The following is a 12,969-nucleotide window of genomic DNA, read 5'->3' as shown; positions in this document are numbered from 1 at the left end:
GGTGATTATAATTGTCTCTGATCCCACTGTAATTGGTGGGAAGGACTCTGGGTAGTGTAGTGGAAAAGTTACTGGATTTGGAGTCAGGGGACCTAAGTTCCAATCATGTAGTACCTGGATGACCTTGTAAGTCGTTTAACCTCTCTGGACCAGTTTACTCTTCTGTCACATGAAGGTGGAATAACTGGACTCTAAGGTCTCTTTCAACTCAATTTCTAGGATCCTGTGACTTACATAGGAACTAGATCTCTGATATTGTTGGTGAGAAAACACCCTTTAAAACCAATACAGGCCAACGCCTTAGAATTGCTTAGACCTCTAGGGGGTTTAGTGACTTGCACAAGGCCACACAGTCAATATGTATCAGAGGTGAAACTTGAACCCAACTCTTCCTGGCTGTAAGGCCAGCTCTCTATCCACTATATCAAGGGATTTCTAAGAGGAGATGTGATTTAAAATATATTCTAGCTTAACCTGCTCATTTGCCAGAATAGCAAAATGAGAACTAAAGCAGTTCAATGACTTGAGTTAGGAAACACATCATGACTCCTTTCAAGATGTCTACTATATTCCACACTTAGTGGCACTGCAATTCTAGCTTCAAGGATGGAGAAAGATGGTTTCTCAGCATGACCGACAAAAACAATTTAAAACAAGGCTGATTGTGGCCCAAGGCATGTGTGGACCAGGCAGGTGAACCTCAAAACCACAAAATGTACAACCCTAGTACCATGTCGGTGACATAAAAGTATATTTAGTGTCAGCAATATAGAAGGGAAGGAAAGACATGGCTAAGTTACTCATGTTCAAATACAATTCTCTCTGGGTCTCCCTTATGCCTGGTATAAGCACCAAGTCCAAGTCTTTGCTGGGGAGGTGGATTTTCTCACACCATCTTTCTGTGAGTTAGCTGTCCACAGGGAATCCAAATGTGGAATGAGAGGATGAAACTAATCCTTTCTTGTGCACTGCTAGGGGTTGCCATAAACACCATTTGTTAAAAAGCATAATTATGTTGGGAAAGTGCCTGATGAGACAATTAAGCTACATAAACACACTGAAAACAAATGAAAACCAGAAGACGCCTACACCCCTTGTGTAAAGCAATTTTTTGTTTACATAGTAACTAGAGAGGTCTGAGAGACTTTATTACAACAATGTTATTAATGTCTATAAAATCTAATAACTATGTTTTTATGAATTTTCAATTAGGAGATGACTGTCAGAATGTGAAAATCTGCTTACAGACCTAAAGCAGACATGAAGCCCCAGAACTGCTCCAGATTAAGTTGATTAGGTCAACATACAGCTTTAGTATACAAAATATAGCAGATATGTCCAGTGAAATCCCTGCCCCGCCTCATACAACATGTTTGATTTAAAGTAGTTAGCTTGCATTTTGTCTAAGAATAGTTAATTATTCATTTGTGGCATATGAATTTCTCACTACAGAGTTGAAGACCAAATAATGGCCTGATATTGAAAAGGGAATTAATTTTTGAGTGAGCTATCTTAAGCTCTTCATACCATTAAAGTATCACTTGGTGGAATGGGAAAAAAAAATTGGTTATGTTACTCTGGTGCCCTGAGAAAGTCAGGGTTGCTTTCAAAGACTGAATCTTTTTAACCAGAAAAATCAGCCTTCAAAGTGGCCACAAGGAACAATAGCTACATGGATCCAAGTACCTTAATCCTCAAAGTACGAGTTACCTGGAACTTATGGACTGATTCAGACACTATAGAGATAAAAAATTTAAAAACTTATTAAGTCAGTATTAGCCTTAAACACTCAAATCTAATACAAAAGTCATGTTACAATAAAGCATGATCATTTGTCTAATGTCCATACTATGTCTCCTAGGAATACCTTTTTGCTTGCTATAGCTGAACCTGAAATAGGAAGGGGGTACTTATAGCTAAAGAAAGCACTTTATCACTGTCACACACATTTCTTCTACTCAACTAAATCCATATTAGATATTTAATATACTAGATGTTTACCAATACAGTTACTAATTTCATAATTGTATAATTTTATCATTATTCAAGGTTGAAGCAACCTCTTAGAAATAAATTCTCCAATAATTACAATTTATACTGCCTTGGTTTTAATATATTGTCTTACACTAGAAAAAAATGAAAGAATGAACGAGTGAAAGAAGCCAGAGAGACAAAAAAAATGTGAATAAACCCATAGGGATTGAAACTGAATAATCATTTGTATTTTTTTCTTTTAAGAAATTACAATGTCTTCTAGCAGACTGGGGCTCCGTTTGGCTGCCTGTTTACTAAACATTTCTGAAGCCAGAAGAAAAAACGTAGTTGAGAAAATAGCAAAAGCTGCTCTTTTTGAAGAAAATGGTAAGAAAAATTCATTGTAGGTTAGTATTGTAGTTTATTAGTAATATTTTTTTGCTCTGAAAACAATAACTGCAGAGCATTTATTTATTTTGCCTAATTTTTTCCTTCCTTTCACTCTCTTTGCTTTTCTTGGTGTTTTTCTAGCTGATTTATTATGCAAGACTCCAGGAGACTGAGACAAATCAACTACACATATGTTTAAGTGTGTTATCCTCTCAGAATGCCTACTTACCCTTGACATTGTAATTCCCCATATTTCTGAAAAAACATACTGTAAAGCATGTTGATGGAGTACAGAAGGATGAAATCTTTACTCTTGAGACTTAACATTATTCTAATGTGCCTTTTGATGACATTTTTTACCCTCCTGATTGCTTATTAATAGAAGTGTGTATGCATAGAGCTTGTTACCCACTGAGTTGGAGAGTATAAACCAACTTATTCTTAAAGAATTTCTGGAGGGAAGGATGTATTATTTTTAATTCATAAAAAAAAATACAAGGAGTCAGGCCCCTGCAATTAAATGACTGATTTAAGATTACTTAACAGTTCATTGACAGGACTTGCAAACAAGACTTTTAGTCTTTTGCTTTTAGAGCCTTGATAACTTGAAGGATGATAACTCTCGAAAAAACAAAATAAAACAAAACAACCTTACCCCCCTCCAAAAAAAACCATCCCGAAACATTATCAAGATATTTTTATGAGGACACAGCATTTCAGGGATGTTTAATGATGGTTTTGCAATTTTAAAACACTAGTAACTTTAAGTCTTATGTAAATGATTTATAGTAAAATAACATTATTATTAATCAGCCTCTCCTTGGCAATAATAGACAAGCATTAATGCCATCATCACCAAACAGTACTTAAAACAATGTCTTTGAATGGAGTCATTTGTTTTCTGTATTGATTTAAATGGGGAGGGAGTATTTTTTTAAAAGCTGTTTTTAGCTATCAATGCATTTCAATTACTGTCTTGAATCCTGGCGGAAGATGGGACTTCCTATGAAAACACCTGTTAAATGCCGATAAGAAAACTCCTTTGGAGTTGGTATGCAGCTGTGCTTTTTCATTCTCTTTGCTTTAAGAGCCAGTTCTGGCTCATCATTGTCAGAAGCAGCAACACTTAATGGGATTGAGTTACCTGTCTCTGTGATTAAGTGAATATGCAAAGAAATTTGTGGAAGCCACACGCTGATGGATGCCCAGGTCTTGACTCATAGTTTTTATCAGCTTATTAGTGGCAACAGCTCAAATGGAATTATAGCTATTATGCTCCATTACAAATACCAAACAATTTACTTCTGCTGAGATTCATACTGACAGCTCATCTTGCCAGCAGTAATTTTTTTCTATACGTATGCTTAAGAAATTGCAGGAAAGAGTGTTTTATTCTTTCAGCGTTTTATTCGATTGAAACATGAAACTGAGAATGAAAGCTTTTCAGAAAAAATGAGGATGAAAAATAAAATAATTTTCTCCCGCAAAAGATAGAATGTATTTTTTAAAAAGCCTACTACAAAGGGAAGAATGGATGAATTGCTTCAATACATATTAACATATATACATATATATCTAAATGTTTTTGATAAATAAACATTGAATCAAAACAATGGACAGGTTATTTTTCAAACGTTTCTATAGCATGCATTTTTAGATTAGTTAAAAGAACGGGATCTTTTTAAAAATGATATTTTTAATTAAGTACAAATAAGAAAATTTAAATTACTTTACGAGGTCTTAGGTAAAGTAGCCCAAGTTGTAAATGTCTGTTCTTAACTCATCACCACAGCAGTGCTCTATGCATGTTTGTCTGGCTATGAGTGAGTGACATATGTTTATCTTCTCACATTATTAAAATTAAGTGTTCAATGCTGCCTTAGGCACTGTAGTTCCTGGGTGTAACCTCTTTTTCCCTTGCTCTGAAAAGATTAATTGTTTGGCTGCCAGGAGGATACAGGGACAAGGTATATAATAGCAAGAACTAAAGGTTTAATTACCACCTAAAACTTTTGTCCTTCACTTTGAATTTGTTTTTGTAGGCTTAAGAGAGACTTTTAAAGAGCCTGGCTCAGGCTTGTAAACTTCCAAAATAACTTTGAGGCTGACCCACTGTGTGGCTGGAAGTTTTGGTAAAGGGATGTGGCAACTTTCTCCTCTAGGTCACAAATTCAAGTGAGTCACTAGCCACTGGAAACTGGAAGTCATTAACATCTGAAGGTTGTTTGGTGGTCTCTGAAAAGAGCTGATGGTGTCAGGCTTGTCTCTAATGGACAGGTGCATACATCACACAGACCACTAATTGGCAAGCTTCAGATTTGCCAGATGTCAGAGTCTGACCCAGACTAGTATAGTTGAGGGTGTCAGAAGAAAGGGAAATATGGACCAGGGAAGATTGTGACTGAGGCTGAGAGATATAGATTAGGGTGGAGATTGATAAGGAGCAATTGGAGTGGTGGGAATCAAAACCCAGAGATTTGAAAATCAAAGCCAGAGATTATGTCTCAGTTTGAGCTAAGAGAACTTGAGCCAACTCCATAAGGAGTCCGGGAGCAAATCTTAGACTCACTGAATGAAGTACAATACCCAATCTGGCTCCTCAAGTCAAAAAGCTCATATTACTCATTTCCTACCTGTTTCATTCTCAGAAGGTTGTCACCTCACGTTTTTTTATCGCAGAATTCCCCATTTGTTAATTCCCTTAAATATATGCCTTGAAAAATTAAAGAGTCAAAGAAGTATGCCATGTAGAGTTTTTTTTCTTAAAGTGTTAAAATAATTTCTAAGAATCTGTGCTTTGTGTTTTTTTTCCCTAAAGGAAAGGAACATTCTGAAACTACAGTGCTCAATATATTTTCTGATTATGATTATAACAGATCAGTTATAACAATAGCAGCACCTGTTGAGAAGTTGGGTAAGAGTTATTTTGTTAAATGTATATATGATATATTTCTATGGAAGACACAGGGCTGACTGTTCTTTCCTTAAAGATTGCCTATTTAACTCTGCAGTGCTCTGTGTGGCGTTTTTCGAAAGGTACACAATTTCTTACCATTAATTTGGGAGTTTACACCAAACAAGCAAAAAACCGCTACGTTAGGGATAGGGACTAGACCTATGATTTAATTCATATAGGAGAGTATTGGATGAATAAGTTCTGTCTGCCAAAGCAGATCTGTACCTTCTTTGCAATTTAGTTTTACTGAGTTGTCAGAGCACTGGGAGGTTAAGTGACTTTTGCCTAGGACCATACAGCCACACCTCTGGAATTGTTTACATTTTATTTGTGATTTATTCTGGGAGTCCAAGATTAATGGTTTTCTCATGTGGAAGACTGTCTCAGACTGTTGGTGGCTAATAGTCACCTTCAAATCAATGCTTGAGATAAGCATTTAAAAATGACTATTTCTATTTTTACTGTTCCATGTATTTTAATAGACATAGAAGTAGCAGGCCCAGTAGTCTGTGCCCAGGGTGGGAGTCAGGAACCAGGAGTTTCATCTTCTGTTGTGCTAGTGGCTGGAGATTTACTGTCCCTGTTTAAAAATGGAGAAAATTGTTGCTTTATGTTGTCAATGAACTAGTATTTATTAAGTGCCTACTATGTGAGAGGTAATTGTGCCAAGCACTGTTGACAGAGATTATGTGTAAGGGTTAATATCATTTGCAAATCAATTAAAAATTTTGGAATGAAAAAAAGTTATAAAAATCTTATCACTTCATTATTTGGTAAAAGATATATATATATACATATATATCTTTTACCAAATATATATACTATGTATATCTATCTATACATGTCCATATATACACACATATATACAGCCACACATATATACATATATGTATATATGTATACACACACACACACAAACACTATTTCTTCCCTGCTCCCCGCCACAAGCTTAGTTTTACTTGGCAGATTTTCCTTTTTAAAAGGCACACTTGGTTTTATTAAAAATGAAATACTATCTTGATAAGATAGCTCAAAATCCTCAATAGTATATTCCATTGATTATTATGATAAAGGAATAAGTTCCCTATCTACTTCCACTTTTAAGGTGGTACCATACTAGACTGTAGGTGAATACAAAGGTAACAGCAGAATGGCAATCTCAGGTACCTAAAAGTATGATACTATGAAATAATTAACAAAAATAGTAGCTAACATTTATGTAGCACTTACTACGTGCCAGGCATTATGCTGAATGTTTTGCAAATATAATCTCATCTGATCCTCACAGTAAGCTGAGGGGAGGTGCTGTTATTATTCCCACTTTACAGTTAAGGAAACTGAGGCTATCAGAAGTTATAACAACTTATAAATATCTGAAGGTGGGTTTAACTCAGATCTTCCTGACTCCAAGTTTAGCATTGTATCTACTGCACCACCAAGCTGCTAAAGTTTGAAAGTTGTTTATCTGACTAATGCTTGCATCATATTTATTAAAATGTTTCACAAAATAGGCATCCTGAAAATAACCTGAATTTTAATCAGATTTACTTGATTTAGTCAACCAAACAAAAATGTAAAGAAATCTATTATTATAAGTGAGTAAGTGTTTAGAGTCTAGACAGATAAAATGAATGATTTCCCCCCCGCCATAGAGTAAAAAAGTTAGTTAAAAAAGTAAACTTTCTTGACAACTGAGGGGGTTTGTTGGGTCTTCTATTTTTAATTAATGTAAGGTAGAGACAACCCATAACCAGACCACTGGAGAAAAACAAATAGTAATTAAAACTTTAGGAGGAATTTAAGTATCATTCTCAATTTTATATTTCTTAGTCAACTCTATTCTTGCTGCATGTGTGGAGGCTTTCCAGCTGATTGATATGGAGGTTCAAGAAGGAATTCACCCTTGCCTTGGAGCAGTGGACCTCATTCCCATCTACCCTCTCTCTGGGGTAGGAGTCGAAGAGTGTGGATTGGTGGCCAGAAGTAAGTAAAAGTTTGGGCTTGTGTGTTATTCCCAAATGTAAACAGGTTTCCCAAACTGAAACAGCTTGTGTGGCAGAGAATAATCACTTGGGGACTCCCTCTGAAAAGAAGGGCTTTAAGGAATTGTATGACCACAATCTGTGGCAGTGTAGCTCTTCTTGATTGCATGCAATGCTGTCTCCATTTTGGGGAACTTGTTCTTCTCTTCTCTACGATGTCATACAACTTCAGATACTTAAGTAGTATATGGCAGAAAGACCATTGAAAATTGGGTTCCTACCTCCCCATGTAGGCTCACCGTAGATAATGAGAGAAACAACGGTAGTTTCTAATGAGTTCCTTAAACTATTATGGCAGTGTGGTGGTGTAGTTTGCCCATCTGTGTCTTATTTTCTTTGAGAGGGGGTAATGATGAGGTTGAAAAACCCACTTAGATTTTAACTCCTCCCTTGCCTCTGATTTTCTCGCTTTCACTTACCCGCTGCCTTCGGTACGATTTCCTTTGGAGCTAAAATGTCACATGCTTGCCTTTCACCCCAGGGGTGAGTTTAATTTGGAAATTTTGAGCCATGTCACTTGAGGTGTTTTTGAATTAGGTAAATTGGAGGGGAAAGGATCCTTTGCCTGGACTGTCTAGCAGAACTACTGTTAATTACAATATATACAGGCTCATAACAGTTGGGGGAAATTCTGTCTTTGGATAATTGCATTCTTCTTGGTATGACTTCAGGAGGAATGGCATATCTCCTTTTTATTATGTTTTCTTTCTCTTTTTAAAATAATGAATTGCCTAACATTTTGGCTATAAATTTGGAATTTAGATGAGACAAATGGTAACAGATACATGGAATGCTACAAATAGGAAGTGTGATTATGTTTCCAAAAGAACATTTCACAGCTTATCCTGCATTTTAATGTGACCTGATGATTGGAGAAGCCATTTCCCAGGGAAACTTGGGCCAGCATTGACTTCATTTTTAATCTAACAATGAGTTAAGGTTCAGTATGAGAAAAGAAAATGTTTTTCAGGGGGGAAAAAAGGAAGTGTTCAGAACTGTCCAGACCAGATAATGATTTTAATTGTTTTCAAATCAATGATAGATAATTACATTAAACCTCAAATTAGCTAACACATGAAGGACTTCGTTACAACAGTCCCAGGCCTCCCCAGATGTTCTTCCTGTATAGAAGACAGTTGTATATCATAGGACCAGGCTACAGTACTTTTCCCCTCCCTCACCCTTTTGGTTTGTTGGCAGCTACTGTACCTCATGATTTAAACATGGACATTTCTAATTAAATGAGAGCTCAGCTGCATTCTTGAACTAATTTATAACATTTGATTTGAAATGTAATAGCTTCAATCTTCCTCTGATTAAAAACAGTCGTATACTGTACATGGTTACTATTTTGATGCTCCAACATGCAGTTTTTATTTTTACATTCCCCTTTCTACACAGCTGTTCAACTAATATCTTCCAATATTTTTTTAATTTTTATTTTTTGGTAACAGCATGTTCATAAGGCAGAGCTATTCAAATTCACAATACTTAAGTTCTCAGAAAAGTGGTGGGATATTTTCAGCTCTTAGAGGGAAAACCTTTCCTGAAGAAATCAACCCTGGTGTTTAAACTGGTGATTAAGTGTGGGTGGTGTTTTGTTTTATTTTGAAGTGGAGAGGGAGAAAAGAAGAGGGGAGTTTTCACAAGTCATTAAATCATAGTAAGACTGCTGAAGGTTTGGTAATTCATGAATGTCATTCCAACTGTCTCTTCCTTTCAAAGCCATTGTGTCTGCTCTGGCTTCTCTTTTCTCCCTTTAAAATATTGAACCCTGTAGTTAACCAGTTCAGCTGGACACTGTCTTCTATCTTGAATCTCTTGATTTCATGTCTTGACATCACTCATCCCTTCCCAAATACTCATCCTGAATTAATCCTGCCTTAAGCTTTTTGTGTTTCTGCTCCTTTGCTCCTGAATAGCAGTGGAGGGCATTACACCAATGTGCCGAGTCCCCTACAAATTTTTGTTATCCAATCTCAGGCCCTTCCTTGCTGAACATTAATTCTTTGTCTTTTCCCTAATTTGATCTCTATCCCACTTCTGTTAACAAATGTTCTAAACATTCTCTTTTCAAATCCTATACCTCATCTTCTCCCTCTCAGCAGAGGACCTTATCTCACACTTAATTGAAGAAATTGAGGCCTTATGCCTCAAGGTCCCTCTTCTTCCCAATTCCATACTTCAATTACTAACTACGTTATTCCACACTCTCTCCTCCTTTGCTCCAGTCTCAGCAGAAGAGGTACCCCTTCTTGTAAATCCCTGCCCCTCTACTTGTGCCCTTGATTCTACCCCCTTCCAGCTCCTCTGTGAGCTTGCCTCTTTGATCCTCTCCCTAATTTTCAATTTCTCCTAATCTGCTGTCTTTACTTCTTACAAACATGCTCCTTCACTTTATAAGCTTTCATTTGACCCTATCATCCCCTCAAGCTATTGTCTTATATAGCTTCTTTTCACAGCCAAATTCCTAGGAAAAAGAAAAAGAAAAAACAAATAAGAAATATAATGCCTCTGCTTCCTTCCCTCTCACTTCGTAACACCTTACAATGTGACTGGTAGCATCATCATTCAACTAAAACTTCTCTCTGTGTGGAAACATAATTACACTTCCTATTCGTAGCACTCAATGTATCTATAACATTACTAACGATCTCATTATTCCCAATCCTAATGGCTTTTTCTCAATACTCTTATTTGTTAACCTCTGCAGCATCTGATCCTATTAACGACCCTCTCCTAGATACTCTCCATTCCCTGGATTTGTCCAATACTCTTCTAACTTGTTCCTAATTAGTTGTAACTTTTCAGTCTCTTTTGATGTCAACATCTATGTCCTCCTACCTATATGTAAGTGCTCCCTAGAGCCCTTTTCTCTTTCATTACTGTACTCTTGGCTATCTCATCAGCTCTTCTGAGTTCAGTTATCAACTCTAATCAGACAGCTCCCACATTTAAATGTCAGGCCTTCATCTTTCTCCTAACAATCCCACAGCTCCAACTGCCTATTGAACATCTCCAACTGGATATCCTATTGGTACCTGAAACTTAGTATTTTCAAAATGGAACTCTTCCCCAAACCCACCCTTCTTTCTCTCTTTGCCGAAGGTACCACCACCCTTCTGATCACTGAATTTTGCGACCTTATAGTAATCCCCTACTCTTCATATCCAGTCAGTTGACAATCCTTGTTGATTGTTCCTTTGTAATATATCTCCCATCTGAACCTTTCTCTCCACTTGTGTAGCCACTAGTCTGGTTCAGGCCCTCATTACCTCTCACCCAGATTATTCAATAGCCTCCATCCAGGCTTTCCTTTCCAGTACATCCTCCACATTGCTGCCAAATAAATACTCATGAAGCACAAGTCTGACCTTGTCACTTCCCACCTCAAGAAGCTCCATTGGCTCCACTTCCCTTCATAATAAGATGCAAACTTTTGTTTGGTTTTTAGAAGTCCTTTACCACCTGACTCCAGCCTTCCAGTCTTATTTCATATTACTCTCTTTCATGTACTTTATGTTCCACACAAACTATATTACTTTCTGTGCCCCATTCATTATGTTATATTCTAGTACCTGTGCCTGTAGGTACAGTCCAGATCCCATTCCTAGAATGCCCTCTTTCCTCCCCTTTGCCTCAGGGAAACCCTGAGTTCTTTTGTGGCTTAGCATGGGTACTACCCCCTACAGGAAATCTATACCATCCCCCCTAAATTGCTTTGTATTTATATTGTATATATTTTGCGTTTAATATTCTATGTACATGCTGTTTTCACCCAATAGAATGTGAACTCTTTAAAGGCAAGGACTATCCCTAGCATCTAGCACAATGCCTGGCACTTATTTGATACCTAATAATAAATGCTTGTTGCTGTTGTCTTGTATAGAAACATTATTGGACATGATGTGAAAGAAACTTTTGGTTTGAATAACGTTTGCTTCTTTGGTAAAGGCAGACAATCAGCCTGTGTTCCATTCTGTCAGACTATGGTCTTTCTGCTGCTTGAAGGCCAGCTTATGTCTTATATATTGTATAAAAGTCTTTTTATCCTAAGAAGAATGTAGCCCTATATAAAATTTGTCCTGTATTTGCTACTAGGGGCAGTGAGGTGGTACAGTGGACAGAGCATTGGGCTTGGAATCAGGAAGACTAATTGTCATGAGTTCAAATCTGTTTTTAGATATTTACTAGGTGTATGACCCTGGACAAGTCACTTAACCCTGTTTGCCTCAGTTTCCTCATCTTTGAAATGAACTGGAGAAGGAAATGGCAAATCACTCCAATATCTTTGCCGAGAAAACTCCAGATGGAGTCACAAAGAGTTGGACAGGATTGAAAAGACTGAACAAGCAACAAACAAAATTTGCTACTAAGCCCTTCAAAAGTGACTTATTTTTCATGTGTATGAAGTGTGTGTATTCATGTGAATGTATGTAGAGGTTTGATGTTATTTGTGATTTAGCACTTGCATATTTATGTGTATATGTATAGCTCTGAGGGGCAGCTATGTAGTGAAGTGGCTAAAGTGCTGGATCTGGAGTCAGGAAGACTTATCTTTCTGAGTTCAGACCTGGTCTCAGACACTTACTAGCTGTGTGACCCTGGACAAGTCACTTAACCTGTTTGATTCAGTTTCCTCATCTATAAAATGAACTGGAGAAGGAAATGGCAAACCACTCCAGTATCTTTGTCAAGAAAACCCCAAGTGGAGTCATGAAGAGTGAGACATGACTGAAAAACATCTGAATAAAATAGTTCTCTGTGCGTATACACTTATTGACATTGTGACTGTCTCTCTTATCTCCTCCTTTTATACTTTAAGTGCTAACTAGCTCATGACCTTGGGCCAGGCACTTCCCCAGTCTTGGTTTTAGTTTCCTTTTCTGCAAATTGAGGGGAGTCAGACTAGATGATCCCTAAGGACTCTCACAGCCCTGACAGACCATGTAATTATAGAAGATATAAATATAAAATAGTGAGACATGCCTCTTTTAATAAACACTCTATAACTTGTACAACCAAATGAGTTCCACCGTTCCAAGTAATCACTATTGGATGATATACGTTTATTCAGATGCTGCTTATCTTTCTCCAAACATTTTTTGCAACTCTTTTTTGGCATTTGTCTATAGAGTCATCTTCAAAGCTGTACAAAAAATCAGTCTCATTATTATAGTAATGCTTCATATTTAACCAAAAATATAGCATGACCTGGCTGGACAACTAACATTATTTTTTATACTTGACTCTGAATGCTTTTGGGTTGTTTCCAAAAATTAAATCCACCTTCCAAGGACGAAGATGAGGATACCATTGAGGATACTGAAAATAATAGAGTATGGTTTCTGAAGGTAATTCTAGCAGAATTCCAAAAAATGTTCCAAACAATGGCAGTATTGTTTAACTAATTATATAGCCTCACGAAGGGGACTACTTGGAAAGACAGTGGTCATTCAGATACATAAGTTATATTTACAGAAGATTAGTTATATTGCTTTATAATTAAAACTTTTGATACTATCTTTTCTTGTAAATTCCTAGAGTTTAGTTTGGTGCCATGAGCAAAATAAAGACGAAAAAATATTTGTGGATAATAAGGATGAA

General features: G+C 36.7%; 1 protein-coding gene across 2 annotated transcripts in view; it reads left to right on the top strand.

The window, feature by feature from the left end:
* FTCDNL1 (formiminotransferase cyclodeaminase N-terminal like) overlaps positions 1–12,969 on the top strand; it is a 133,716-nt gene that overhangs the window by 74,033 nt on the left and 46,714 nt on the right. The window contains exons 2-4 of one of the 2 annotated variants that reach the window (XM_036744828.1): positions 2,239–2,361; positions 5,183–5,278; positions 7,151–7,303. In XM_036744828.1, coding sequence (XP_036600723.1) covers positions 2,247–2,361; positions 5,183–5,278; positions 7,151–7,303 — 364 coding nt within the window. In that variant the 5' untranslated portion in view covers positions 2,239–2,246. The remainder of the gene's footprint in view (positions 1–2,238; positions 2,362–5,182; positions 5,279–7,150; positions 7,304–12,969) is intronic. The other variant, XM_036744829.1, reaches the window with a different exon arrangement.

This window comes from Trichosurus vulpecula, chromosome 2, assembly GCF_011100635.1.
Source record: "Trichosurus vulpecula isolate mTriVul1 chromosome 2, mTriVul1.pri, whole genome shotgun sequence".
NCBI classification, from domain to species: domain Eukaryota; kingdom Metazoa; phylum Chordata; class Mammalia; order Diprotodontia; family Phalangeridae; genus Trichosurus; species Trichosurus vulpecula.
This window is presented reverse-complemented; position numbering and strand designations above follow the sequence as displayed.